Source organism: Strix aluco, chromosome 5, assembly GCF_031877795.1.
Source record: "Strix aluco isolate bStrAlu1 chromosome 5, bStrAlu1.hap1, whole genome shotgun sequence".
NCBI lineage: Eukaryota > Metazoa > Chordata > Aves > Strigiformes > Strigidae > Strix > Strix aluco.
Window position 1 is genome coordinate 62,989,348 of NC_133935.1, and position 26,005 is coordinate 63,015,352.

General features: G+C 37.3%; 1 protein-coding gene across 3 annotated transcripts in view; it reads left to right on the forward strand.

Moving 5' to 3' along the window:
• The window catches only part of CPED1 (cadherin like and PC-esterase domain containing 1), a 153,853-nt gene that overhangs the window by 101,758 nt on the left and 26,090 nt on the right, over window positions 1-26,005 (forward strand). For all 3 annotated transcript variants that reach the window (XM_074827582.1, XM_074827584.1, XM_074827583.1), the window contains one exon: window positions 24,644-24,761. In XM_074827582.1, the coding sequence (XP_074683683.1) occupies window positions 24,644-24,761 (118 nt within the window). The remainder of the gene's footprint in view (window positions 1-24,643; window positions 24,762-26,005) is intronic.

Below are 26,005 nucleotides of genomic sequence, written 5' to 3' on the forward strand. Positions count from 1 at the left end.
TTACTTTTCAGATATATTGCATACTTTATGTCGACATGATGAAGCAGTTTACTGTAATCAGTAATAAACTCGCATTTTTTTCTTAAACTGTTTTATATTTTTATATTTTATTGTTGCAAATGAGGACTGAGCTTTCATTCAGCTGTTGCTGTGCCAGTCTGGCGTAACCCCATGAAGTAACTGAAGCTATTGTAACTGAGTACAGACTGCAGGTTGTGCATTTTGCAAAGCATCTGGAAACTTTGGTAGATCAGAGCCAAAACCATAACTCATTGTTATTGCTCTGATTATGTGATGATTTTATGACATATAATATCCTGTTTTCTTAACAGCAGTCTTTTAAATGCAAACCTCTGGGAACTGATATATTTCTGTCTCTAACTTTTGTTTGTTGCTGCCTTGAGTAAGGGTGTTATAATGAACACCAGGTAAAATGTATTTGTTAGACTTTGAATCTGGTGCTTGACTATGACAAACTTTTAACACATTACATAAGCAGCTCAGGCATTCAAGTCGGCTTCCAAAACAGGACTGAGGGCATCATAACACACCTGACCTTAGATCAGAAAAAAGTATGAAGGACATGCTGATTCACTGTCTTTAAGACTGAGATACTCCCCTTAATATAATTTGCCTTGGAACTTCAGAATTCCCTTTTGAAATGAGCACACCAGAAAAATAGAATGAAACATGTTGAATAACTTTTTTATACATCTGACTGTCTTTAGGATTATGAAGAAATTTAACAGATATTTGCTGCTTTGAATGTTTGAAGTGTTAACCCTATATCTGAGAGAGAATAATTTATTTTTATTTGGTAGGTATTTTTTTGGTACCTGGATTTTCAGAAATCACCAAATTTCACATTTGAATTATTGTATATAACTAAATATTCTATTAAAACAAACATGGGCTAAAGCAAAATAGGCGTTCAATGGAAGGCATAAAAGACTTTTATTATCACCTTGGCAAGTTCTAAAATAAAATGTGAATAATCCCTTTGGAAATTAGTCGATGCATGTAATAATTAAGTTCAGAAATACTGATTCATTTTCTGCTGAGGCTTTCAGTTTTTCTACCCATGCTTTGGCTATTGGATGTCCAAAGAGACTTTTTTGAAGGCTGGTTCAGGAGATTGGAAGTTGAGCAACTGGGTGTTTTTTTTCATAAAATGAACCTTCAACTCAAATCTTCCTTCTGCTTCTTCCAGTCTTACCCCAAAATAAAAAGAATAGCAGTTCTCAGCTTCTTTGCTCATAGCACTGCCTCCGACCCAGTGGTTCCCTATCTTTGTCATTCTGACCTCCAGTTGTTCCCAGTTTGCTCCAGGTTCTTCTGTCTCTATATCAAAATAGATAGATGTTTCCCTCATAAAGCTCTTTTCTCTGATAGGAGAGAAGAATTGGCTTCCTGGTCTATAGTTTAGCTAATGTTTCATTGGTGAGGTGAGGTTCAGATGGCCTGAATGCATGATGAGTACTGCTGTGTCCTCCTCCTGACTGCCTGTTGCCCTTCATGAGAAGTGTGACACCACCTTAAATATTTCTAGTAACTCCTGCTGATGACCTTAATGGTTCCTTCTGATCATATTCTCTGTTACCTTAAATATCGTGCAAACTTACACTTCCCAGTCAAGGAAAATTCCGCTCATCTGGGATTTTATCCAGGACAAAATATTTGCAGTATCAAGCAGATGTTAAAATTTGTAATTATCTTTTGGACTAAACTGTCAGTGAAAGACAGTTCAGCTCGATCAGAGCTCAAATGGGAAGGATTCATGGGAAGCTTCCATGAAGGATAAAGGAGGTAGTGAGTGCTGGGAGTTTTCCAAGAATGCTATTCTGGAAGGACAAAAACATCTCATGCCCTTTAAAGGTAATGGAAGTAGGCAGAGCAGGAGACCCCTTGGCTTAACTGTGAGCTTCTGAGTCAGCTTGAAAACAAAAGAGAAGTGTACCAGAGATGCAAATGCAGATGAGTACCTGTTGAGAACTACAAGGGCATTGCCAGGGTATGCAGAGATGCAGTTAGAAAAGCAAAAGCTCAGCTCAGATTGAAACTGGCCAGAGATGTCAAAAACAGGGTCAAGAAAGGGTTCTTCAGGTATGTAAACAACTAGCAGAAACAGAAGGAAAATATTGGCCCACTGTTAGAGAGGTGAATTAGTCACCAACACTGAAAAGGCAGAGGTTCTCAATCTTTCTTCACCTCTGTCTTCACCAGCCCTTTTGGGTCCCAGGCCTTGGGAGCAAATATGCAGGCTGATGCAAACACAGACCCACCATCAGTGAAGCAAGATTTGGTATGTGAACTATTACAGGAGCTTGACTCCTACAAATCGATGGGCTCTGATATATCCACTCAAGGGTGATAAGAGATCTGGCTGATGTCATTTTGAGGAACCTCTCCATAATCTTTGAGAAATCATGGAGATCAGGGGACATCCCAGAAGACTGGAAGAAGGTTAATGTCATCCCCATCTACAAGAAGGGCTGAAAGGAAGATCCCGGAAATTATAGGCCCATCAGTCTTACTTCAGTACCTGGGAAAGTTATGGAACGAATCTTCCTGGGGGCTATCACAAGTCAAATGAAATACATGATTGGGAAAAGCCAGCACGGATTCACCAAGGGCAAATCGTGCTTGACAAACATGATCGCCTTCTATGACAAGGTAACCTGCTTGACTGATGTGGAGTGGGCAGTGGACATTGTCTACCTGGATTTCTCCAAGGCTTTTAATATGGTTCCTGACAGCCTCCTCCTAGAGAAATTGATGCATTATGTTCTAGACAAGTGGTCTGTGAGGTGGGTGGGGAACTGGCTCACAGGCCACACCCAGAGGGTGGTGGTAAATAGCTCTTTTGCAAACTGGCAACCTGTCACAAGTGGGGTTCCCCAGGGATCAATACTGGGCCCAACGCTGTTTAATATCTTCATAAGTGATCTGGATGATGGGATCAAGTGCATCCTGATGAAGTTTGCTGATGATACCAAAGCGAGTGGGGAAGTTGACACTTCGAAAGGGATAAGCACCCTGCAGGAAGACCTGAACAGGCTGGAAGAGTGGACAGGCAAGAACCTTATGAAGTTCAACAAGGACGAGTGTAAGGTCTTGCACCTGGGAAAACAATCCAGGAGTGCAGCACAGGCTGGGACCTACCAGGCTGGGGAGCAGCTCTGTGGAAAGGTACCTGGGGGTCTTGGTGGACAACAAGCTCAATATGAGTAAACAGTGTCCTGCGGCAGCAAGGAAAGTCGACAGGATGCTGGGTTGCATCAACAAGGGCATCACCGGCACAGATAAAGAAGTCATTATCCCACTCTACTCAGCTCTTGTCAGGCCACACCTGGAATACTGTGTTCAGTTTGGGTCCCCACCATGCAAAAAAGATGTGGACAGGCTGGATAGGGCCCAGAGAAGGGCCACAAAGATGACCAAAGGACTGAGAAACCTTTCATATGAGGAAAGACTGAGAGAATTGGGTTTGTTCAGCCAGAGAAGGGAAGGGTTAGGGGAGACCTTATCATCATGTTCCAGTATTGAGTTGACTGTAGCACTTCCACTTTGCTAAATACCACAAATACTACTTTGTGCCGGCCAGCTGGCAATCAGACATACAAGTGGATATAACCAATTAGCAGGGAGCCTAGTTCTAGTTGGGGATTGGACATGTGTATGTATCCTACACATGACTGCAGCTAGGTTTCAACCTTTGGACCTCTGGCACTGTAAGGCAGTAGTATTGTCTGCCAAGCCAGACTGCAACTCCCCACTCACCAAGCTAAAAGCTGTGTCAAGTTTACATTAATGTGAATCTAAATATGAGACAAGATATGTCCTAGTACTCTCATACAGGTTAGTTCAGCAGACAAGAGGAACCACATTCACTATTCACTAATATTGTTTTTCTATTCTTTTACATTCTATTTCTTTAACATTATTTCTTTAACAGTCTTATTTACAGTTTTGTAAACCACTGTTTATTTCCATCATTTTCATATAAAAAACTCACCTTGCTTCTCTACCTGATATCTTGAAGGAGTTCATTAAGGTCCAAAGGATACCAAATACTCTTTCATATCACATTTAATCAAAAACTCCACTCAGAAGAAGTTGACTTTTAGTCATATTCATGTAAAAGTAACTGGCATTAGTAATCAGTATCTTATATGGATTCATATTTTTTAACATTTAGATAATCTGGAGTTTTCTATTATCAGGTCTTTTGGTTAAATATAATTTTTTGTTTAAATTCTGGATTCACTTTTTTCTGAATCCTTCTTGTGCTTGAAGGAACACTTATTCATGCCAGTGTCTCTTCTCTATTGCACTGTTTTTAATTAACTTTATAGTTGCAGATCTGTAGATAATTGCTTTTTGCCCTGTGAATCAGTTCCTTTCTAATAACAGTTATAGATCCATCTATGAAACAAAGGAAGGTCCTGTAAAGAAGAAATAATAAATGGAAAACAGATATTTGGCAAAGAACATTATTGCTCGTTCCTTTCACCCATCACTGTTTCTTAGCATTTAATGAGTAATAGATTATGTGGCTTCTCCCAGTCTTTTTTAGCTATGTTGTGGAATGAACTTCACTAGAAGACTTTAAGTGAGATTAGTAAAACTGCTGGTAAACTTGATCTTGCCTCAGTATGAGAGAATGAACTAGATGACCTCATGGATTTCTTTGCTTGTGGGTTTCTTCCCTGCTTTGCGTGTCTGTGATTCTCACAACTCAGATGCTTTTTGTAAAAAGCTGTGCCATGCTGCATTTAGTTTAGCCAAAACTGGAAATAAAATAGAAGTGTTAATGATTTGCTCCCTCTATATTTCACATATCTGATCTTAGGAACTTCATCTCTTTTCATTCAATTTTAAAGCAGTGAAACAAGAGAGAAGTATAATTTAGAGACTTATTACTGCCAGAAATCTTGCTCACAAATGCTTTGTTCTGTAAAGATAAAGGTCAAGGTTTTAAACCAGGATGTTCCTTGCCAACTGAGCAATTTAGGATGCAATTATTTGCAGCTAATACAGTTTGGGATGTATGCCATCACTAGAACAATGAGACTTTTCCCTTGTTTTTGATCCAGTAAACATTCTGTTACGGACCTGTGTAACCATACATATGGACACAAGGGAAATGAAGGCAGAATTTGAAAGAATTTGAAAAAAGTCACTGAAGACAAACTCATGACACAGATTTTAATTCAGAATGAAGCTGGGCTTAAGAATAAAGGCTTCATTTATGATTGCTGAAGAATTACAAGGCTATTGGAGGTCAACAGAACTGTGGTGTTATGATCTACATAAAAGTATAAAAACAAAGAAAACAATTACTTTAATCCACTGTTCAAAGCAAGCTATTATGTCTACCTAGTTTAATGAATTGTGATGTAGTAGGAAACAATGATATTTTCAGACAACATATTTTGCTTGCTAACAAAGTGATTTGAAACTATATATTGCTGCTCTAATGCTTTTCCAGAATTTCAGTTTAATCAATAATCAATACATTTTCCAGAAATCTTTTTCTATATCTGGTCCGTAACACCAAATTGAGAGATAGACAAAAGCATTTTGTTTGAAATGCCCTTTTCTATCTGAAGATAATTGCTGTGTACAAGGATGAAAATATATATATTGTCACAAGAGGTAAAGTTCTAATATAACTTTTTTTATACAGCATAGTCATAGGAAACTTTTAACACTTTTTCTGCTTTTTTGGTCCATTGTGCACAGTGAAAGCAAATTAATATTTTTCCTGTTCCGATAGAATCTTTCCTCTAATATTGGTGGTAATTCCAACTGAAAGGAAGATGCATTTGCTGAACAAAATAAGTTTTAGCCACACAGCTCCTACCGTATCTCAGTTAGAGTCCTATGGAATGGCCAGTGTCCAAGGACACAAAAAGAGGTAAAACATCTGTTCCAAAATAAATATGGAAAACTACTTTACAGGACATTTATGTCTGTTAACATCAGCTGTGTGACATATGTTAAACTTATACTAAGCTCTAATGTGCTGAACAAAGCCAGAGTATGTAAAACTCTGTTCTTTTGAAACAACAGAACAGAAATAGGACAGAAATTAAACAGTAGAAAAGCAGCTGAAAAAAGAAGACCTATAATCACATGCAAATATTGAGATGATGACTTTTTTCAATTTTAATTATGCTACATTCGTCATCTCAGACATGTATTAACACATAGGTACCAGAAGTGCTGAACATATCTTGTCAAAATGTTTGTTAATTTATTAGGAGCGGAATCTATCTGGTTGTTTCTGAAAACAAAATTTGGACTGTGGTTGCATACACACTTGTGCATTGTTAAGCAGGAGTATGTTAGGCTGCCTCTATTCCTCTTGTAACACTGTTACAGATTTTACCTACACATACTCCACTCTGCCTTACTGATGCTTTAATCCAGTGAAGGAAGGCTCACGGCTTCCTTATTTGTAATAAGTAAAAGATCAAATAGTCTTAATTATTGACACTATGGTCTAGCCACCAAAAATGGTTTTTTTAATGATAAAAATTAATATGTATCGTATTTTAAGCCTAGATAAGACTTCAGAAATAGCCATAGAAACCTAAAAATATCAACTCTGTCCTTCTGTGTGGGAAGATCCTGCTGGCAAAAGCTATGGAAGGCCAAAATAGCAGCAGGCTTTATTACACAACTTTGGTGTTTGGTCTGGATAGGTGAAATTGTGATGTCCTTAGCCGAGGGACATTATCAGAGACCTCTTCCAGGCACAAACCCAGAAAAGCAGAGTCAATACATCACCCACACCTTCTTTAATAATTCTTTCCATCAGTGCTTAGGTTGGGAAAGAATCTCTTTATTCCCTGTTCTGTAAGTTTGACAGATTTTGAATGCCTGACAGGCCAAATTAAGGTGAGGTATTGTAGAGCAGGCTCTGTCTGAAAGGTTCATTAATAAAGACAGAGACCTCTGCTAGAAGGAACAGTGTTTCAGAAAAAGAAAATGGAACATTGTAGTTGTTTTGTTCTACTTCAATAATTCTGTGGTTTGGGGCTGTTTTCAGCAGAGCAGATGAAAACTGAGCCGTGGATTAAAGGTATACCATACTCAATAGGAATCTGATTATTTCTTTTCTGGTTTACAATAAATTAAGTTAATAATCATCAACTTCATACAGGAGCTCAGAAAAATATGTAAATCCACCAAGAAAGAAATGTGAAAGCATATAATCTCTTCAGAATGCATTTTGTTGTTCCCTTTGAAAGCAAGATATTGAAAAAGTGCAGTTTTTAGTTTAGCCTCAAAGCTCTGTTTTTCATTATTGTGGCTTATTGCCCACTATTAACTGTTTCCAAAGCCCATTCGAAGCTCATATGTTCTTTGCTTCTGCTACAGATTGTGAAAGAAATTGCTGTATATTGTGGCCCGTTAAGTTTTATATTTGGTTTGCTGTAGAAAAAATTTTAACAGTAACTTCTGCTGCCTACTCTTTTGACAGTAGGAAAGATGAGACGGTAGTGTGGATTCCCTCTGTGCCTCATAGCAGGCTTAAAAGAAATTTGTTTGATGATGAGTTGCCAGGGAGCTGACATGGTACCTGAAAAGCTACCATGTGCAGTAGTGGCTCTACACCCAATACTTAGCTCAGTCTCCACGCTCTGCAAAAATGAAAATATGATGGTGGGATGGAAGGGAAAGTCTTCTGTGTCCAGAGTAGTTTTCTTGGTCTGTACACCATGGATGGGATCCATCTTACCTGATGTGGTGGTTTAGCCCCTGCCAGGGTCTGAGACCATGCGGCCGCTGCCCTTCCCCCACAAAGGGAGTGAAATACAAAGCCCCGAGACTGAGATAAGGAAAGGTTTAATACAACAGAGCAACAACAACACAACAAACAGCAACAATAAGAATAACAGTGATAACAATGAACAGAGCAAAGTATATCTACCAATACAGCAGTGAGAGGAGCAGATGTATAAAACCACAAGCCCCACGCTCCTGCGCCAGGATGTGACGGTATCTGAATAACCTGGCTAGAGCTCCCCCCCCACTGCTGGGGAAACTTAACCCTATCCTGGTTAAACCAGGTCACCTGACTTCTGTTTCAACATACGTTGTTGAGCCCTACAGCTGAGCTTGTTCCTTTAGATGCCTTTATAATCACCCGGGAAAAATCATCAGTTTTAAGGCACAGTTCAGATGATCTCTTTTGAATATCTATTATAGTTGTCTGAATGGCTTAGCTATGAAGATGTAGTGTTTGTATTTCAGCTGTTAATATTTGGCCAGATGAAACCTATCCTGAGTAACTTGTATCCTGAGCAATCCTGATAAAATATGTGTGACAACTCATGCCTGCAAGGTTACATGAATCCTGTGTTCACAGGAGGTAGAGAATGTGGTGCAAACTCATTTAGCAGGATGCTGGTTGCATCCACTAGCACATGAGACACATGTAGTTCAAACCTGCCACTTTGTGACTACTGAGTATCTGAAGATCAATATGATGTTCAGAAGTCAAAGACTTGTGGGGTGCTGGATATTCTGTATACATATATTTCAGCAGAATGAAAGCATATATTCCTAAATTATTTGACCTGTGTTGGATCTGTCTCTTTACCCACTGAAAATTCCTAAAAATCTTAACAATACAGGGTCAAGTCATTATAGAGGTAATGTGATTTTTGCATAAATGTTTCTTTTGGAAAAGGAAGTGAAAAAAGAGAAAAGTGAAAAAAAAGAAGACGGGTGATGAAGGAAATTGAACGGCGAAACCACTTTCCCCATAATAATTTTATTTGAAAGTATAAATTTGTGGGATTTTTTAACTTTTTCTTTATATACCTCGAAGCTTAACCCTTCATCCAGGTTTTTATCGTCTGTTAGGAATGCAATTTATAATTTAAATAAAAAATAGAGAAACAAACCCACTAGTGATAAGACTAAAGGATCTGTCTTTAGTCTCTGAAATAAAAAATTAAAGTGTTCACCCCTCACTTTATGAAGTTATAAAGCCTTGCCCCAATCATATACTTTTGTGACTGTTCCCTACCTTTAGGTGTGAAACTCATTATGACTTGTTCAAAAATGGTTGAAATATAAAAGCTGATCTGTAAATATTATTATTTGCTTTTATTATTTTGTAACAGAATAATATGAACAGCACAGGGAATTAACATACAGTATAGAGGTTCAAAAATGCATGTTTTCTTTTCATTCTTTTGAGTTCTGAAGTCCCAGCCTGACAGTCTGGACTCTTTCAAAAGTGTTTCTTAACCTATAAATACCAAGCTTAAAAGGAGGTATGGACCATCTGGAAAAGTCAACTTCCTGGAAAGAAGAAAGAGATGGATAGTGTCTAAGTCTTAGGGGTAGGTGTCCATCAAGATGGAAAGAGCACATCATACACTTAATTTTGGATGTAGTTTTGACCCTCTCACTTGCTGAGCAAGTGACGGACTTTAAGAAACTTGGAAACTTAATTTTTAATGACAAGAACCTGGATTAATTCCATTCCTTTTGATAGGAGCATTGACTTTGCATTAACTCTTCATGGGAATATCTGTGTTAGGCAGTAAGTTTTCTCTGTGGCAAATGGGCACTATTCTTGTTCCTCCAGAAGGCTGTTAACTTTGGCATGATCCAAATAATATTCTGGAGCTGCTACTCTCCATTCTTTGACTAAAGATGGTTTCAGCTGCCATCTCATAACTTGCAGGACACCTTTAAACAGGAATATGGGACAAAGTATCAATTTACATGTCAAGATATGAATGATACAATACTCTTGTGTCAATAGCTAGTCTCTGTCATAAAGTGTTATAGTTAAAAAAATTAAGGCAACTTTGGATTTCATAGTCGTCCTAAATACATCCATATTTACTCAATTCCCTATGTTTGTAGTGTTCATCCCTGTTCAAATCTGATCATCTCTCTCAGATGACTATGCTAGAGCATCAGTCCCTCAGAGTCCTCAGCAAAGTGAATGGAGAAAGGCAATCCTCCAGTGAGTGAGTTGGAGCACTGAATCTGTGCCACCCAGAGATTAAAGAAAACAGCTCTTCTCAAAGTCAATGCAACCCTATTCTTCCCCTTCTCAAGGATCAGAGATCATGATCACTTTTAAAACCAGAAGCATAGTCTAGGTGATGAAGAGAAAAAAAGACTCTTGCTGAGCTGTGGCATATTGACAAGACGTCAGCTTGGTTCTTTCCCACATCAAACTTCTATGCTCCCTTTCCACAATTTTTGCAAAGTGTCTTGCAGCTTCAGAAAAGACCTGCAAGTTTCCTGGCTATTATCTGTGAAAGGGGACTCTTACAATAAAGATTCTACATGAAGAAGGCTCTGTGCCTCTAACACCAGAAATTGCAGGAACTGAAGTGATTGTTCCTGTGCAGTGCTGAGTATTTTGTTCTCAACCCAGCAAAGTACTGATATGAGTACTGATATGAAGTACCGATATGAACCTAAAGGAGGAAGATGTGAATGCAAAGTATGCATGTGCTTAGCAAGAATAGGATGTCACCCTGCCTGCTTCCTCCATCTCCTGCCACAGAACTGGGAATTTTTGTCACATCTCATCTCTCCATCCTGATAAGGGAAATCACATCTAATAAACCACAGAAATACTGCTATTTAGTTACTCCTAATAAGAAAGGGATGATTGTCTGGAGCAATCAGTTCTGGGAAGTAAAAAGACAGTAAAAGAGCCTACCCCTCTTATCTGCACAGCTGCCACACGTAGCATGATCATGATGTGAAAGATTCAAAGTTATACATGTTAGTTTATATTAATGATTAGAAGTGCCTTTTCATTTTGAAATTCTATAATTTGACATCTGAAGTAATTAATATAATTTACAAAATATAAAGAGTGTTACAACTGTAACATAAAGGGCGGATGAACATACCACAGCCTCCAGGTAACCCATTTCTTGTTTTATAAACCAGAAATACTTGTGGAAGCATCATAATGTTCCAGAGCGCTACACTGTGCAAACAGATCTCTGCTCTTAGTTGACAGATGTGGAGGAAAAACATGTGGTCAGACAATCCCTTAAACACCGCACATGTGGATGTTGCAAGCAGCAAGTTATTCCAGATAAAATCACTATAAAGTTACGATCAACATGCTTTCACTCCATTTGTCATTTTTCCAACAGTTTATCATGATCTGACATTGTATTTTTTGATACCATTACTCTCTGTTTGAGGAAAGCTTTGCATAAGGAGCTTGTACTTCGGAAAAGAAGAACAAGCAGATCTGAAGTTACTCTGTTGGAAAAAAAAAAAAAGTATATGTGAGCTGTATCTGGTAGGGTACAAAAATGAGTATCCAGGAACTTACACCTTGCATGAGGTCCTGGCATTTGAGGCATTCACTATTAAGCATTGTGAAAGGGTAGAGATTACTTTGGGAACTCACTGTATTGTGGACCTTTGAGATAATTACATTCAACAGCTGCCACTGAGGTCAATCAGAAGACAGGAAAAAAATATCTTGGAAATGTCCAGCTTCTTGTAAATACTGGTTATGAATGGCACACTGCCAGTGGACCACCAACACTCATAAATGATAGCACCTCTTTCATTTGGCTTTAACTCAGAACTAACTTCATGACTTCAGTCAGTTACTGGACGGTGAGAAAGGCAGAAGAGGACTCAGACAGATTTTTTGCTTTACAAGAAATACCTTACAACATATCCAAGTCTTACTTCGCTTCGCTTTTGCACTCTGATACAGTGAAGGAGTTTATACTGTTTTACCAGGAGAAAGCAGAGTCATCCCCAAGCCATTGAACTTGGCAATGTGAAGGCCATTTGAAGCTTCTGTGTGTCTGGGTTTTCATAGCTGCATTGAGGTCATTTGTTGGACCTGCATACCTTTTCATTCCCCACTATGTTGGATGCTGAAGCTCATCATCCTAGAAGAAGGAGGTTGTTTAATTTCCATAATCTCTGTGTGGTGGTCTATTATTAAGCTCAGTCTTTCTATGGACATTTTGCAGAGCAAAGTGGTAAACTGGAGTTTATCTATTACATGTTTTCTTTTTAGTTCACTTTATATGAAAAGAGTAATGCAATACTTTCAGACTAGCAGCCAATCTTGAGCTGTTTCCTCCTACGTTATTCTTTCAACACAGTAGAAGACAGGTTTAACATTGTAAAACAGAGGCATTTCAAAGTATTTCCAAACATTTTTTAGCAATTGCAAACAATTATTTAAGCAATTCTATTCAGTTGTCATAACATGGCATATCTACACAGCCATGTGCCCTAAGAAAACGATTTACTTTTCATTTAACCCATATCTTTCTCTTTTCCCTTTCCCCTTTCTAACCTTCCTTCAAGTTTTCTTACTGTCTTTCTCATGTTGGTAATGTGAAAAATTAACTGAAAATAAATAAGTTCTCAAACATTAACACTTTTCTAGAAGTATCCTCCCCTGATTCAGTTATGCAGAACTGCCATTTTTATGAGATATTAATATTAGCAGCTGAAGGGTAAAGATCAGTATGGTAGAGTCAGCACAGCAAGATTACTCCACATCTGTGCATTTATTTCTATAAAAAAAGACTGTAAATTTTATACAATCTCTACTGTTGTCAAATGATAAAAAGTGTGTAGAAAGGATGTGGAAGGAGGGAATTAAGAAGAAGTAAAAGCAAGATGACAATATCCTTGCACTAATACTTAATCTACCTTTGTTAAATTACTATCAGGTACCTAATATGGATTACAGTACACAGTATATAATGGTATCTAATGTATGCTATATCATAATACACTATAATCTAATATTTTCAGGAATAGATCCTTTCCATTATCTCAGTCCTTTTGTCTGTAGCACATCCTCTAAGTCTGATTTGAACTGAAAATGTTTTCGTTTTCTGCAACAGCCAAGTCTACTGCAAGGTCAGGTCTCGGTGTCCACAGTAAGTTCTGGCAGCCCTTTGCCACACAGAAGAGAGCTCATGCTGGAGGGAATCTGGGATGTGTGTTTGGTTCCGATTTGTAGGGATTTTGCTGAGTTACTACTGGGCAAACACTCTGAGTAAAATTCCTGTTGCAAGATATCCTATTACTGAGGAAGAGTAGGAAGATGAAAAATAGCTGGTTAACGACTAGGAGAGTGCACAGGCCAAGAGCAATCCATCAGCTAGACTGTTCATATGTCTAGGCAAAAATATTGAAACAATACAATAATATTCAGTCTATGGTTTTAGAGCTGCCTATAATCAAATAATCCTATCAGTCAGAAAAACAATGCGAGTTATAATGTGGACGGGTTTGCTATGGGATGTGAAGGTATCTGTGCCTACTTTGCTGAAGGAAAAAATTGTTTCACATCTCCAGAAACCTGAATTTACAGCAATTCATTTTATTAGTGGACGCAAGAACGTTAAACACCTCATAGGTTGACTCAAAATGCATGTGAAAGGAATAGCTCTATGCACTCTTTGAAGTGCTGAATCTTGGCGAGTGTAAATTGGGTCACCACCTGGATGTGGACCTTTGCCCAGATCTAAATGTAGGCTCTGTCCTTGCAAGAAAAACAGTAGTTAACATGTTTCTGATATTTTGAGGGGGAACAACCTGAGTCACTTTGATTGAGTTATGTTTGTAGAGCTGCACTGGCTGCATTATCTGTCTCCTCATTGCTCCCCAGACCTGAAGTGAATCACAGAAATCTTCTAGATGTCAGAGTATTAGAGCAAGTAAATTGCTGGATAAGACTATTTGTGTAGGTCAGGGGAACTTAGGTGATTAATAAGCTGTAATTAACTGTCTCAATGCATTCTTGAGGGAGCCTAAATTTTGATTTTTAATTTTTTTTCTATTTCCACTGTGCTCCATCTATGTGCTAATGTGATCTCAGTATTGGCCAAAGCAAGGCTTCAGCTCAGTGTCGCTTATGTCTTGTGCAGTAGAATAAACATCGTCACTAAGCACATTATTCAGTTTTCAGAAGTAATTAGTTAGTTTTTGTGAGGGGGGCCTTGTTGAACTAGTGGCTGCTTGATTACTTTAACTGAATAAAAAGGACATGCAGTAGTAAATTACTGCAGGCAGGCTGTTGGAGAGAGCGGGGTGAATTCTAACTTCAATCTGCTCATTTGGCACTAACTGCATGCAATCTGTTTCTGTCCATGTGTGAAAGCTACCTGCATGCAGTCTGCTGTTCAGTAAGCCATCAAGCTGTAAGGAGACTGCATTTTCAGTCTGCTGTGCACCAGAAGGCAAACCTTTATTCAGTATCTTTTGAAAAAGATCATGATTAATAAAAAAATCCATGAAATTCACTTCTGTGATTATAACAGCAAGTGTGCTGCAAATTCATTAGAGTCAATTCTGACCCCATTATAGTTTAGAAAATAAATGACTAGATGGCCAGATTTGTAGGTGTTCTAGGAAAACAAATTTTCCTGTCTTACTCCTGTCTCCCAGCTGTGTATATTAAATGAGTATCTGGGGATATATAAAATTTAGTGCTGGACATAGCTATTAGACAGCAAGGAAAATATTCTCATTCAAAGGTTCTTTTGAATGAAATGTGTATTGATTTTCAAAGGCAAATCAGTACTTCATTACTTCATTCTTTTCATGGTAAGCCACAGTGTGGTAAAAGGGAAATATAAATGATAACCAGATACTGTCTATAAATACATTTATCTTTTCTATTTTGATACAGTCTTCACTGAGTGCATTGTCCAAGAAACTTTAATCTCGAATGATGTTGACCAATTTCCTTCTAAGTATTGTATTTTTTACTGAAGCTTTTAACTGAAGAGGAAGAAAGGAGAAAAAAACCCACCACTTCTTAAATATTCACATTCTCTCACTCTCTTTCATACATATAGAGTAGAAGTCACAGTCTTCCCTTCTGCACTACCATAGGCTTATATAGCACCTTCTGAATATAAGTAGCTTCAAATTGAGTTACAGATAGTGTGGAATGGAGACCTATCCATGCACTGTCCATCTGTCCTGGACATTTGCACGGAGACTTTCTCTAGTGTCATTTACACATTCTTAGTTTTAATCCTCACATTGCTTTGTGCATGCAACACACTCTAAACTTTACATAACTAATAAATTTTTCATAAAATACTTCCTGGTTACAGTTAGAAAGAGTGAGGAGGTGAGGAGCAGTAGTCGCTGAGGTGGCCTTCCACAAAATGGACATCCCAGGCTCAGGTCTGGCCCCATGGCAAACCCCTGTGTCCCTCTGACCGTCTATATCGGGGTGATATTTTTCAGTGCAGACTGGGTATTGAGCAGACAAACCATTTGTATCACTCTCACTGGAGAGCAAGCATAGGTCTTTACACCAGGGGTATTGCTTTTTGAAGAGGAGGGTGTTTGGCTCTTGGGAGTTGACTTGAATGACTCGGGTGTTCAACACAACTGCTCTCAGGATCTGGCCCTGTGTGTTCCCCGAGACACCATTAAAGACAGCCAACATCAAAGCACATGGCTGCACGAAGCTGGCCATGTGCTCAGGCTCTTCAAACATGTGCGTCCGTGCAGACTGTAAATATGCAAAGAGAAATACCTCCTGTTGTCCACCAGATACAAGTGTGCTTTCCATTAGGGTGAAGACTCCACACATATGTAGAATCTGTCACTACATGAAAGGCAGGAACTCGCTGGGGTTTTTGTCATTGTCTGAGAAAACAGTTTCAGAAGTCTTCCACTTGGTGTTTCTGAGCCTGTATTAGTAGCTTCCTCAATGTTCCCCAGACAATATATGGCTCTGATGTGTATTCCAAAACCTAGTATGCCACGGAGGACAATTTCTGTATAAAACAGTGTGTGCACTAATTCCTTAAACAAAAAACTTTTTACTTAACCCTGCAGACAACATAACTTAAATAAACTAATGAACTTTTCTGGCTTTTTTTATGACTATATTTACTCCATGTATTTACTTAGTTTTGTTTTTGTCCACTCTCCCAAGGTAACAAAGCTCTTGAAATATTGCTGTCACTGATGGCTCACTAATACATTTTCAGTCCTTTGGGCCAATTTAAGCTCAATTTAGACTAAGAAAGGATTTCCAACCTAAGACTAAGATTGGACTTCCAACCTTCCAATGTTTTGGGTTTTTTTTAACAAGAAGAAGAAAAAAGAAGCAAACTCAGTGCTCCTATTGAACTGGACTTGCAGAACTTAGTTCTTTTGCATCCTGTTTGGCAGTCACCAACTTGCTATTCATAATGAATATTTTGCTGAAAAAAAATCCAGTATTACATTCCTTTTCTCATGTTCAGGGAATTGCAGGAGAATCCAGAGCAATTCAAGGCAATTAGTTGGGAAGAGAGAGATTTAAGCATCCTGAGGCCTAGGAAAATACACCATGTCCAAGCAGTGTAACTAGGATTCCTTATGCATTGTGTAGGCAGTGTTAGTGAGGTAAATCTTGCAAAGAAAGATTTAATATTTTTCTTAGTAGAACATCTGATACAACTGAGGGAAGAAAGCATACACAAAAAGTGTCTGGGTACAACCCTTTTTAAAATTTGAAATAGAAGAATTCAGCTTGTAAAAAAGATTCTACATGAGCCAGCACAGTGATCAGGAAGTCAGATGTATTGCCCCACAGAAAATCATACGGAAAGGAATGTATCTTAAGTGTACCTTTCTCTGGGAGTTACAGGAGAGCCTGTCCTCCACTTTGAATTGCCACATGCTCTCTCAGGGAGTTAAGTACCTACTTTACTCGGTCCTTTCTCACATAACAGTTAACAGGGAGCTTGGTGGTGCTCCCTCCATTCAGTTTCACCTTCTGTTCTTTACACACATCTAGCCTGCAGATGGAGCAGGTTCAAGGATCTTTGTAAATCAGTATTTAACTGTATGTACAAAGCAAATGCAAGCAGCTTCCTTGGGAGAAACTGAGACAGAACTGCCTGGAATAGTCTATAGCCCACTGACCAAAGGGAAGATATTGGGAACTTGAAATCTCTGCTGCAAATTAGTTAAAAGAGGGACTTTAAATTGTGTTTGCTTTGTCACAGGGAAATGTTCTACCAGGGTAATACTAATGTTTTGTGGACTGCACATTACCAGTGGCATGTACTAAGAACACCTATCAGATCAAGCACTGTTGGCAAAGGGATTTCTGAACTGTTAGGGCTCAAGGGGCTGACTAACAGCACTGCTGAGCTATAGGTGGTTTTGCCTATGCCCACTAGAAGAAACTTAGGCACTTAGGAGGGTGGTGGCAACTGAGTGAGGGTTTTGAGATGATACATTATAGGTGTGGGGAGTGTTGGATGGAGCTCCAAGTCATCAGCCCAAGCTGATGCAGAAAATAAGAGGCAGAGTTGTGAACTGGACCCAAACATCCTAAATCTCTCCTTGGAATCTTAACCTCAGTATGCCCCAAGCCCTGAATAAAGTTAATAGATGTTCTTGCAAAATCTACAGGATTTTGTGCTAAAAGTGAGAAGTACCTTTGGTACGGTACACCCTGAAACACTGAGTTCAAATCTGAACAGCCTTGCTTACTGTGAAAAGCAGCTTTAACAGTAGCTTTAGCAGATGTATAGTTCACTGGACCGAGTCCTTGGCTAACATATGTTTTTTCAATGCATTGCATCCATTGTCAGAGTATTTCAATTTTAGAATTAATGAATGAATAGTAATGCTTTTCAGAGCATTTTTTCTCTCATACCTTTTCGTAGTTTCTGAATGTAGTGATAGTTGTTCAGTCTGAGAAGTTTTGCTGTGTTCATCATGTCTATGATATAAAGGTCTTAGTCAAAAATCAAAGGGACAAGGCTAGAGTTCATGCACATCTTGCACATAAGAAGGTGTAGAGTATAAATCTCTCTGCAATGTGAGCTGTGCATGCCATATACCCTGAGCATGGGAGAGTAGAAAAGAATGCTCCTTAAAAATAGCCACAAGGCTGTGGGGTTTCCCAGCTAATATAGTACATTTTTAACTAATTCCCAGGGAAAACAGTCAGGGCCACATCAGCACTTTGTTTGAGAGAGAACCACAAATACCTGATAATTCTTTTTGTTATCACGTAAAATATTTACTTCTTACACTGTCAAAGCACATAGTTGGCTCAAGATATTCCTCATTTTCAGATAATGGGCTTGGCAAAATTCAAGTCAATCCACATTCAGAGATTGCACTGGGAAAAGATGCAGGGAAAGAGGAGAACTAGGTGTGAATCCAAAACTGATGCAGCTCTTAAAGTCTCCATGTCAAAATTATCGTCTCACTTTTTAAACTAAAAAACCAACAGAACATAAAATAGTAAAATGTCACTTTTTATCTGCTGTTCCTTGTTCCTGTTTTATCTTCTTTTTAAGGAGGAAGAAACACTAAATTCTTTCCATTCCTTTTTTTCTCACTTTGTGTTTTTAGTTTATAAAACACACAAGCTGGAAATCGTCACTGTTCTTGATTGGAAAAAATATAATTAGTTGCATTAGGAAAACATGTTTGCTAAGAAAGCAGTTGAAAAATCCATGCAGATGTTAGCTTAAAATATTGGAAAAAAAAAAAAAAAAAGCTGTAACTATCTTTAGGTACAGTCTGAAATATTTTCCAAAACTTATGTTTACAATATTTTATTCTTAATGAATTTGGGTTTGACATTCAGCTGTCTTACTTCGACTAATTCTGTTACGTCTCTGAGCAGTTCAGAATCATAATTCACAAGTCTCTGCTAGATTAAGAGCCATGTTTTTTAGCCCTCATGAATATTTTTGTTCTATTGTTCACAAATGCAGAACTTTGAACTATTGACTGTTTGGGAGCAGGAAGGCAGATAGAGAGTCTAACTGACATAATGTGCGGTATTAAACATGACGTAAAATGGAATTGAACCAAAATCCTTCATAGATTGAAAGGATTCTTTTATATTCTTCACACACATAAAAGATACTAAAATAGTGGTATGAAACTTACAATATTTTCTCTGTGTAAGTAGTGCTTGTTTCTCAAAACAGTTTCTTAGTTTTCTGTAAGGTTAACATTCTCTGCAGAGGAAGCCATTTTGCATCTGCTGTAGTGTCAATATTAAATTTATTTGTCCATATTATCTGTATGTGCTTTGAGGCAGTTGTCTTTGTAGAGAGTAACCTATGGGAATTTTCAAAGCTCTTTAGCAGATAGATAGTAAAGATACTGTGTAGATATTCCAACACTGTTTAAAGCATATGACATTATTACCAAAAAAAATTTCTATGCAGAGGTTTGTGATTGAGACAGAAAAATCCTGCAATTCATGGTATGCTTGTATTCTTAAGGCAAAATAATAAGATTTATAACAACAACATGAATAGTGCTAGTAAGAACTTGAAAGCAATTTATACTGATGGCTGCACTTTGTCCATATTTCAAACTGTTCTCTGATGTCTCCACCATGCCTTGACAATATGGCCAGTATCTCAGCTTTTCATATCATTCCCAGTCTCCTACTGATGTCTGTGCACTGCATGTTCCAACCCTATGTGTGCCCAGACTCCTTTTCTAAAGTGTTTTTATGGTCCCTACCAGATCCATGTAGGACTGAGCATCTCATATTCTTTTAATGTTTTTTGTGACAGTGCCTTTGGGGTCATTGGGGAAATATTATTCCATTTTTGCAGATGGAACACATTTGTTTCCTCACAAAACACAATGGTGGCAGTTTCTTTCCTTTAAAACATAGCTGCAACACATGGACATATTACTCTATCACTTCAACCCATTAATCCTATATTCTCTGTTTAATGGGTTTGTGTGTCTTTTGATGTAGGCAATGTCTTCATCTATGTCTTAGTGCTTGATGAATAATAATAGGTTTTTTTTCCCAGCCAAAAGCAGTAGTGAACTGAAATTTCTTTGGAGACTGCCTCTCTCATTGTGAGAGCTTTCTAGAACTATTTTGTACACTCATGAGTTTCAGTTCAATCTAGTTAATTTGGATGTTGAACCTCTGAATCTTTGGAGGTTCATCTATCACTGAATAATGCAGACGGACAGAGGGAGACAGTTGAATAGAAGTCAATATGCCAACTGTTCCTTCATTTATTACTGCCATATTAATAAAGTTGATAGAGTGGAACTAATCCATCTGCTCACAATTTATTCCCTAGCAATAAGATACAATTTCACTATTTCATGAGCTCACTCTTTGACTAATTTTATTAGAATTCTTTCCATAGCATCATTTTTTCACTTTTCATCCAGTTTTAGTTATGTGTAAAATAGTAGAAAAAGATGGACTAAAGAGACATGAAAGGATTTAATGAGAAACTTGGGTCAGCTTAAATAGAACCAGATCAAATAAAGTTAAGTCAGCAAGCCTACAAAGGCTAACAGAAAAGCATTCAAAATTACCTCTTTCACAGGAAGCTTTGTTCTGTCATGTCTAAAATGTAAACAGGCAAAAGAAATAAGGCAGCCCTGGCAGCATAATAAGATGAGGAAAGACTGTGGTGCCTCAGGGGATGTGGGTGGGTGACTTGCCAGGCTGATGGGCAACAATGGGCAGAGGACTGCAGTGTCAGAGCTCAATGGGTGGAGAGGCCTCCTCCCTTCTTTACCAAGAACTAGTGAATGAGGTTTATCTCATCCACTAGTTCCCAGACACATGTGGGCTCTGGTTGTTAAAAAGATGCAGGATTTTAGCTATGTGTTGGTTGTATGCAGTGCTAAAATGAATTCCTGTGAGCTTAGTTATTTCTATTGTTTAGTTTAAAACAGTCTGATATGCTGATCCCTTATGAGTCTGGTAGGGCTAGTCTTCAGCGATTTGGGCTGAATGCAGTTTCAGACATGAGTAACTAAGCAGAAATCACCTGTTTTCAAAGTGTTGAGCCCACCATTCCCAATGATTGTTAGGGTTTTAATACAAATGCAAGAAGAACTTTTACAGAGAAAGCTGAGTGTAGAGCCTAGATACAGGCATCCTGTGTAGGAGTTTCCAAAGCATCTAATTCATTAACATAAGTCTATTTCCACTGAAAATGATAGTTTTAGCAAGAGCTTTTAATGGACAGAGTTGGGTTATTCCAGAAAAATTCTGAAATTACTACCTTTCTATTTTAAAATGCCTTTTTGAGCTAACAGGTAGCAGCAGCTGTAGATGCCAAAAGTAACTTTATTTTTATTATATGTGGTGCTCTGTCACTGCTGGAGCACTGACCATTCAAATGAACACAGATCGACAACTTGAGCCTGTTCAATATGACTTTTCCCAGGAAAGTCGTGGGCTTCTGACCTTCTCTTCTTTCAACAGCTTCCAGTTTGGTGGTTTATGGGGTTAATCTGTAGGCAATTACTGCCATTTCAGACTAATCATTCTTTCATTAGGGTGGAGGTGGTAAAAAGGTACAACAGCAATTAAAAATCCATTAATAGTTAAATTAGATCTCTTAATCTAAAGCATAACTGCAACTACAATGGTATTATCTATATGACATTCATTCCATGATATTAGTTACATGAGTGTGGATCATCTTTATAATGCTTTGGTTATCTCTCTCTCTCTCTCACACACACATCTATATGATTTTAAAACTGATATGGTTTTGTTAATATTTATGTACACCTGAATGAAACTATGTATGTATATGGATATAATTGAGAAGAAATACAGTGTGGTTATTAAAAGCTGAGATACCAAATTCTTATTAAATCAGACACCTAGACTATAAATAAATGAAATAATGTATGCATTAATAGCTTTACATTAATAATTTGAGAAAACTGTAAAGTAGCAGGCACAAAAATCTGTGTGATCTCTTAAAGGCTAAAACTTTTATGAAGGATCAAGTTCACTGTAGTGTGGTCTAAACAGAAACAATTCTCATTTCACACAGCAGATGGACTCCATAAATGTTCACTCTCTAATTATCAACTGATATTGAATGAAAGCTGTCGAGATGTATAGAGGAAAGCTTTATACATCTTTTATTTGGTAGTGTCCAGAAAATCTTCAGTAAAGATAAAAGAAAGTTTACTAGTGAAATGCCAAACCAGTCTTATAAAGACTCAATTCTAACTGTGCGCTGAAGTACATAATGCAGGGAGATTTTTCTTTGATTCTAGTCCAGACATTTCAAGGGCTTTTTTATGTCTGCCTTCTAAAAATGAAGGTTTGCAGGGAGAACAGACACAGAGCAAGAGGTATCATTTAAGTTCAAATATCTGGCTCTCATCTTTGCCATGAGTGATCTTTTGTAAACATACTTAAGAATGCAAGATGTTTCATCCTTGGGCAAGGCAAGAAGGATTTCATGTCACTACAGCACCTGAAGAAAACTTTAAAAAATTTGCAGATGGTTAGAAAAGCCCTTAATGTGCCATACATTGGTGGAGCTGCAGTAAATCTGTAACTGTCACATATTCATTTTGTACATTATATTAAACATGCCAATGATGATAAAGGATTGGTTTCCCACAAAAGTGAAGATGAAACAAATAAGGCTTGTTCAGTAATTCACAAACTCTCATGACCATTTAGTTTTAGATGTGAATTACATATTAAACACAAGCAGTGTCCTTTAAAATTCATGGTTTGCATACTCTGAAAACACAATGATGTCAAAGGGAATCGGTGATGTAGTTTGACCTGCATATTGATTGTGATTAGTAATAAACCATCCACATGAAACTTAATGATATTGTCCAAGGAATGCAATTAAAATCAATTTTTGTTTGTTTAATCACATACCCTGGGCAGAGGTATGAACAAGAAAATCCCTGTTAAGTTATTTTATGGCACTATGTTGAGAGCAATAGCAGCACATTCAGGAATTTTGGACTTTCTTGTGATGTCCTGTGCAAATTGTTTTACTGCAAGGTAGGAGCTTTCTGATGTTAATGTTAGTTGAAGTAATACTGTCAAATAGCTGTACAGTGTGTCCAGACCCAGAGGCTCCAAGACAACATCACAGTTTAACGCTAGAAGATACCATGCCATTCATTTTGTTCTAACTGCTTTCCCTAGTTTTAGAACATTAAGCAGAGAACAGGATAAATGTACAAAAGAACCGACACATATCTACCATTTCTCTGACTTTTTGTGCATTTTGTGCAAAAATTACCTTAACTCTTTGAAGTCAGTGGAAAGATTTTTTTACTTTTTTTTCCACCATGGAATTTAATGAGATCAGAATAATTGTGAGACAACTACCTGACTTTGGTTTCTGATTGCATAATCAAGACCCACCAGTATTTACTAAATTCTAGGACAGATTAATATCTCCATCTATATCAGTGGCACATATCCTACTAACTGTCAAGTTTCACCCTGGACATAACATCTTTTGCTCATTGGTCCAATTCAAGCGTAGCATCCTAGATGTAGCATAATTTCATGGAAGCAGTGAATGATATTACATGACAGTTGCCAAATTAATTTTAGTATCATATTAGAAAATAAAAATAGAAATCTGCATACTTCAGTAAAGACCAATGAAATATTTTTTTTTCTTTTTGGAAAAATTACATTTTATATTTCTTTTTGGTTTCAGAAATACTCCTTGTCGCAATGAACACACTCCCGTAAAAGTGTGTTTCCATTTGTGTTGTTTGTTTGTAACTAGTTAGTAGTACTAAGCATATGCAATTCTTTAAAAAAGCAAATTTTGAATTATTGGACATTACCATGACTAATATTCCATTTAGCCAGGAAGGGCCACAACTGTATTTTTCATACAGTGTTTAAAAATAAAAGCACATTAAGTAACAATTGCCAAGGTTAAATTTTCATAATATTTTCTCCTTTGTCATAAAATGATCTTTTCTACTACTTTAAGTCCCAGTTTTATAGCTTTTTAGTTTTGGTGAAAAAAACCACCTCATTGTGTTCTGGTGAGCTTCTCACAATATAGAAATGAGGGTAAGACAAGGAAATATGAGGTAGTAGATGCTTTTTCTTGAGATAACTCTGACCCCAGAATGCTCCTATTTTCTGATGAAAAAACTGGCAATAGCACCAGTTTGGGCAATGCAGTATGGAGGATGAGTATTTTTACAAAGTAATTTGAAGAGACATTAATCTGAACTACTGTAGATATATGCCTCTAAATAGTTCCAAACTCTTGTTACAGTTGAGGGAGAAAGGCATTTTTAGGATGTGATTCAATCTGTCCTGAAGAGCACATCTAAAATAGATTAAAAATGTGTCCTAGGACTGTTATTTCTCTGCTAGTAGCTCAGTCATTTTCCCCTTGAAGTTTTTCTATTTTCTTTCTCTTTTCCTTTATGTGTCTGTATCTCCTGAACGTAATTTGGGGCATTTCATCACAGAAACATATTCCATATGACTGAAGATATGTATACAAAACTGCTAAGGGCAAATAGGTAGAGATTGCACGATAACTAGAGACAATATGACATTACATAAACGTTATATATATGTTTGCCTTAATACATTTTCTTATCTCTTTAGCAAATATAGTATCTTGTACATTTACTGTGGATTGGGATAAATTATTACAAAACCATTATCTGAATGGAAAAGGGGTTCTAAATTTCATATTAAAATACATATTGAAGAGCAAATGATGAATGAATTGCAGAACCAATCCCAAATAACTTTTTTCCTCTTTAAATATCCTTGAAGGCATTTCAAAGTCATATGGATGGGTGCAGTGCTGTCATTTTCACAGATTTCATTTTAATTCAGGACTGTGGTTCTCGAATTCGTCCAGAGGAGTCCTGTGGCTTACAGCCTCTGTCTCACGAATACCTCTCAGCAATTTCACAGACGATGTTTAAGACCTGTGAAGCTGGAGACACAAAAGGTTTGTACTTAATCCTCTTTCTTCTGAAAATTAACTCACGCACCTCATCAAAGTAAAACTAGAAACGTTTCCTCTTTTCTATGGACATGCACTAACCTACACACAATAAATTTGCCTAATCACTTGTAATAGTTACAGATTTTTAAAATCAAGTTAATTAGTTTATATGATAAACTTTTGTTTAATAAGTTTCTAATCAGTGATCCACCACTGCTTGTGTTATTGTCATGTAGCCTTTAAAATGCATTGAAATATTTCCATCAAAACCATTTAAGAAAAAAATGCTTTATTCTAAGTGGAAGGGATTATCTACTCAAAATAAAAATCAGCTTTAGAAAAAGAACACATTTTGATCCATTTGAATTTTTTATTTCCACTTCTATACTGGAAACGTAAAAATCATTTACAATTTCAAACAGTAAGGTATGTGTTTTTACATATATTGATACCTAAAACCAAAGATGGACAAATCAAACATTAAACAATAACCAATACAATCAAGACATCTCTTTTTTAAATGAGAATCCAGATTATAACAGTCAGACAGGTATTCATGTTTAGGTCATGGCTGCATGAAGATTTATGCAAGTCTATAACAAATCTGAGTAATCCACAGGACTACTCACAGTCTTATTCATAGCTTAAATTGTTGCTGGATTAAACAATAAGTAATTTTGTTCAATTCTTTATTAGACAAAATTAAAATAACCCAACACTCTATATGGGCCACTAACACAACTGTATTTTTTATCTTGCCATAGACAGGAGTAGCTTCTCACAGCAGTAAATGTGCACAAACTCATGGAATAATCAATACAAAGTAAAAGGAATGTGGGAAATGCCTGAATGCATCACTTCATGTGAAACAGAGATGTATATTAGTTTTGTGTTATATGAAGGGAACACATGAAGGAGACACTGTTGTACATAGAAGCATATTTTAATTACACAGCAAGTTGTGAATCATAAAGAAGCACAACCCATCCTGTGCTACTATACCAGGACTTGAAATTCCTGACTGGAAAGCCCAAACCAAATCCACAGAAGAGTCCTTCCAGGGCAGACAATCTGTTTCTCTTGAATAGTGCATCTAGCTAAGTGAAGCTGAATATAAAATCTTTTACAGTGTTATTTTGACTAATATACACAATTAAAATGGAAACAAACTTCAGGAGATGTTGTCTCCAAGAACAAGTATATTAAAGAGGGAAGAATAATTTCTGCTTATAAAGTGAAGATTGCCA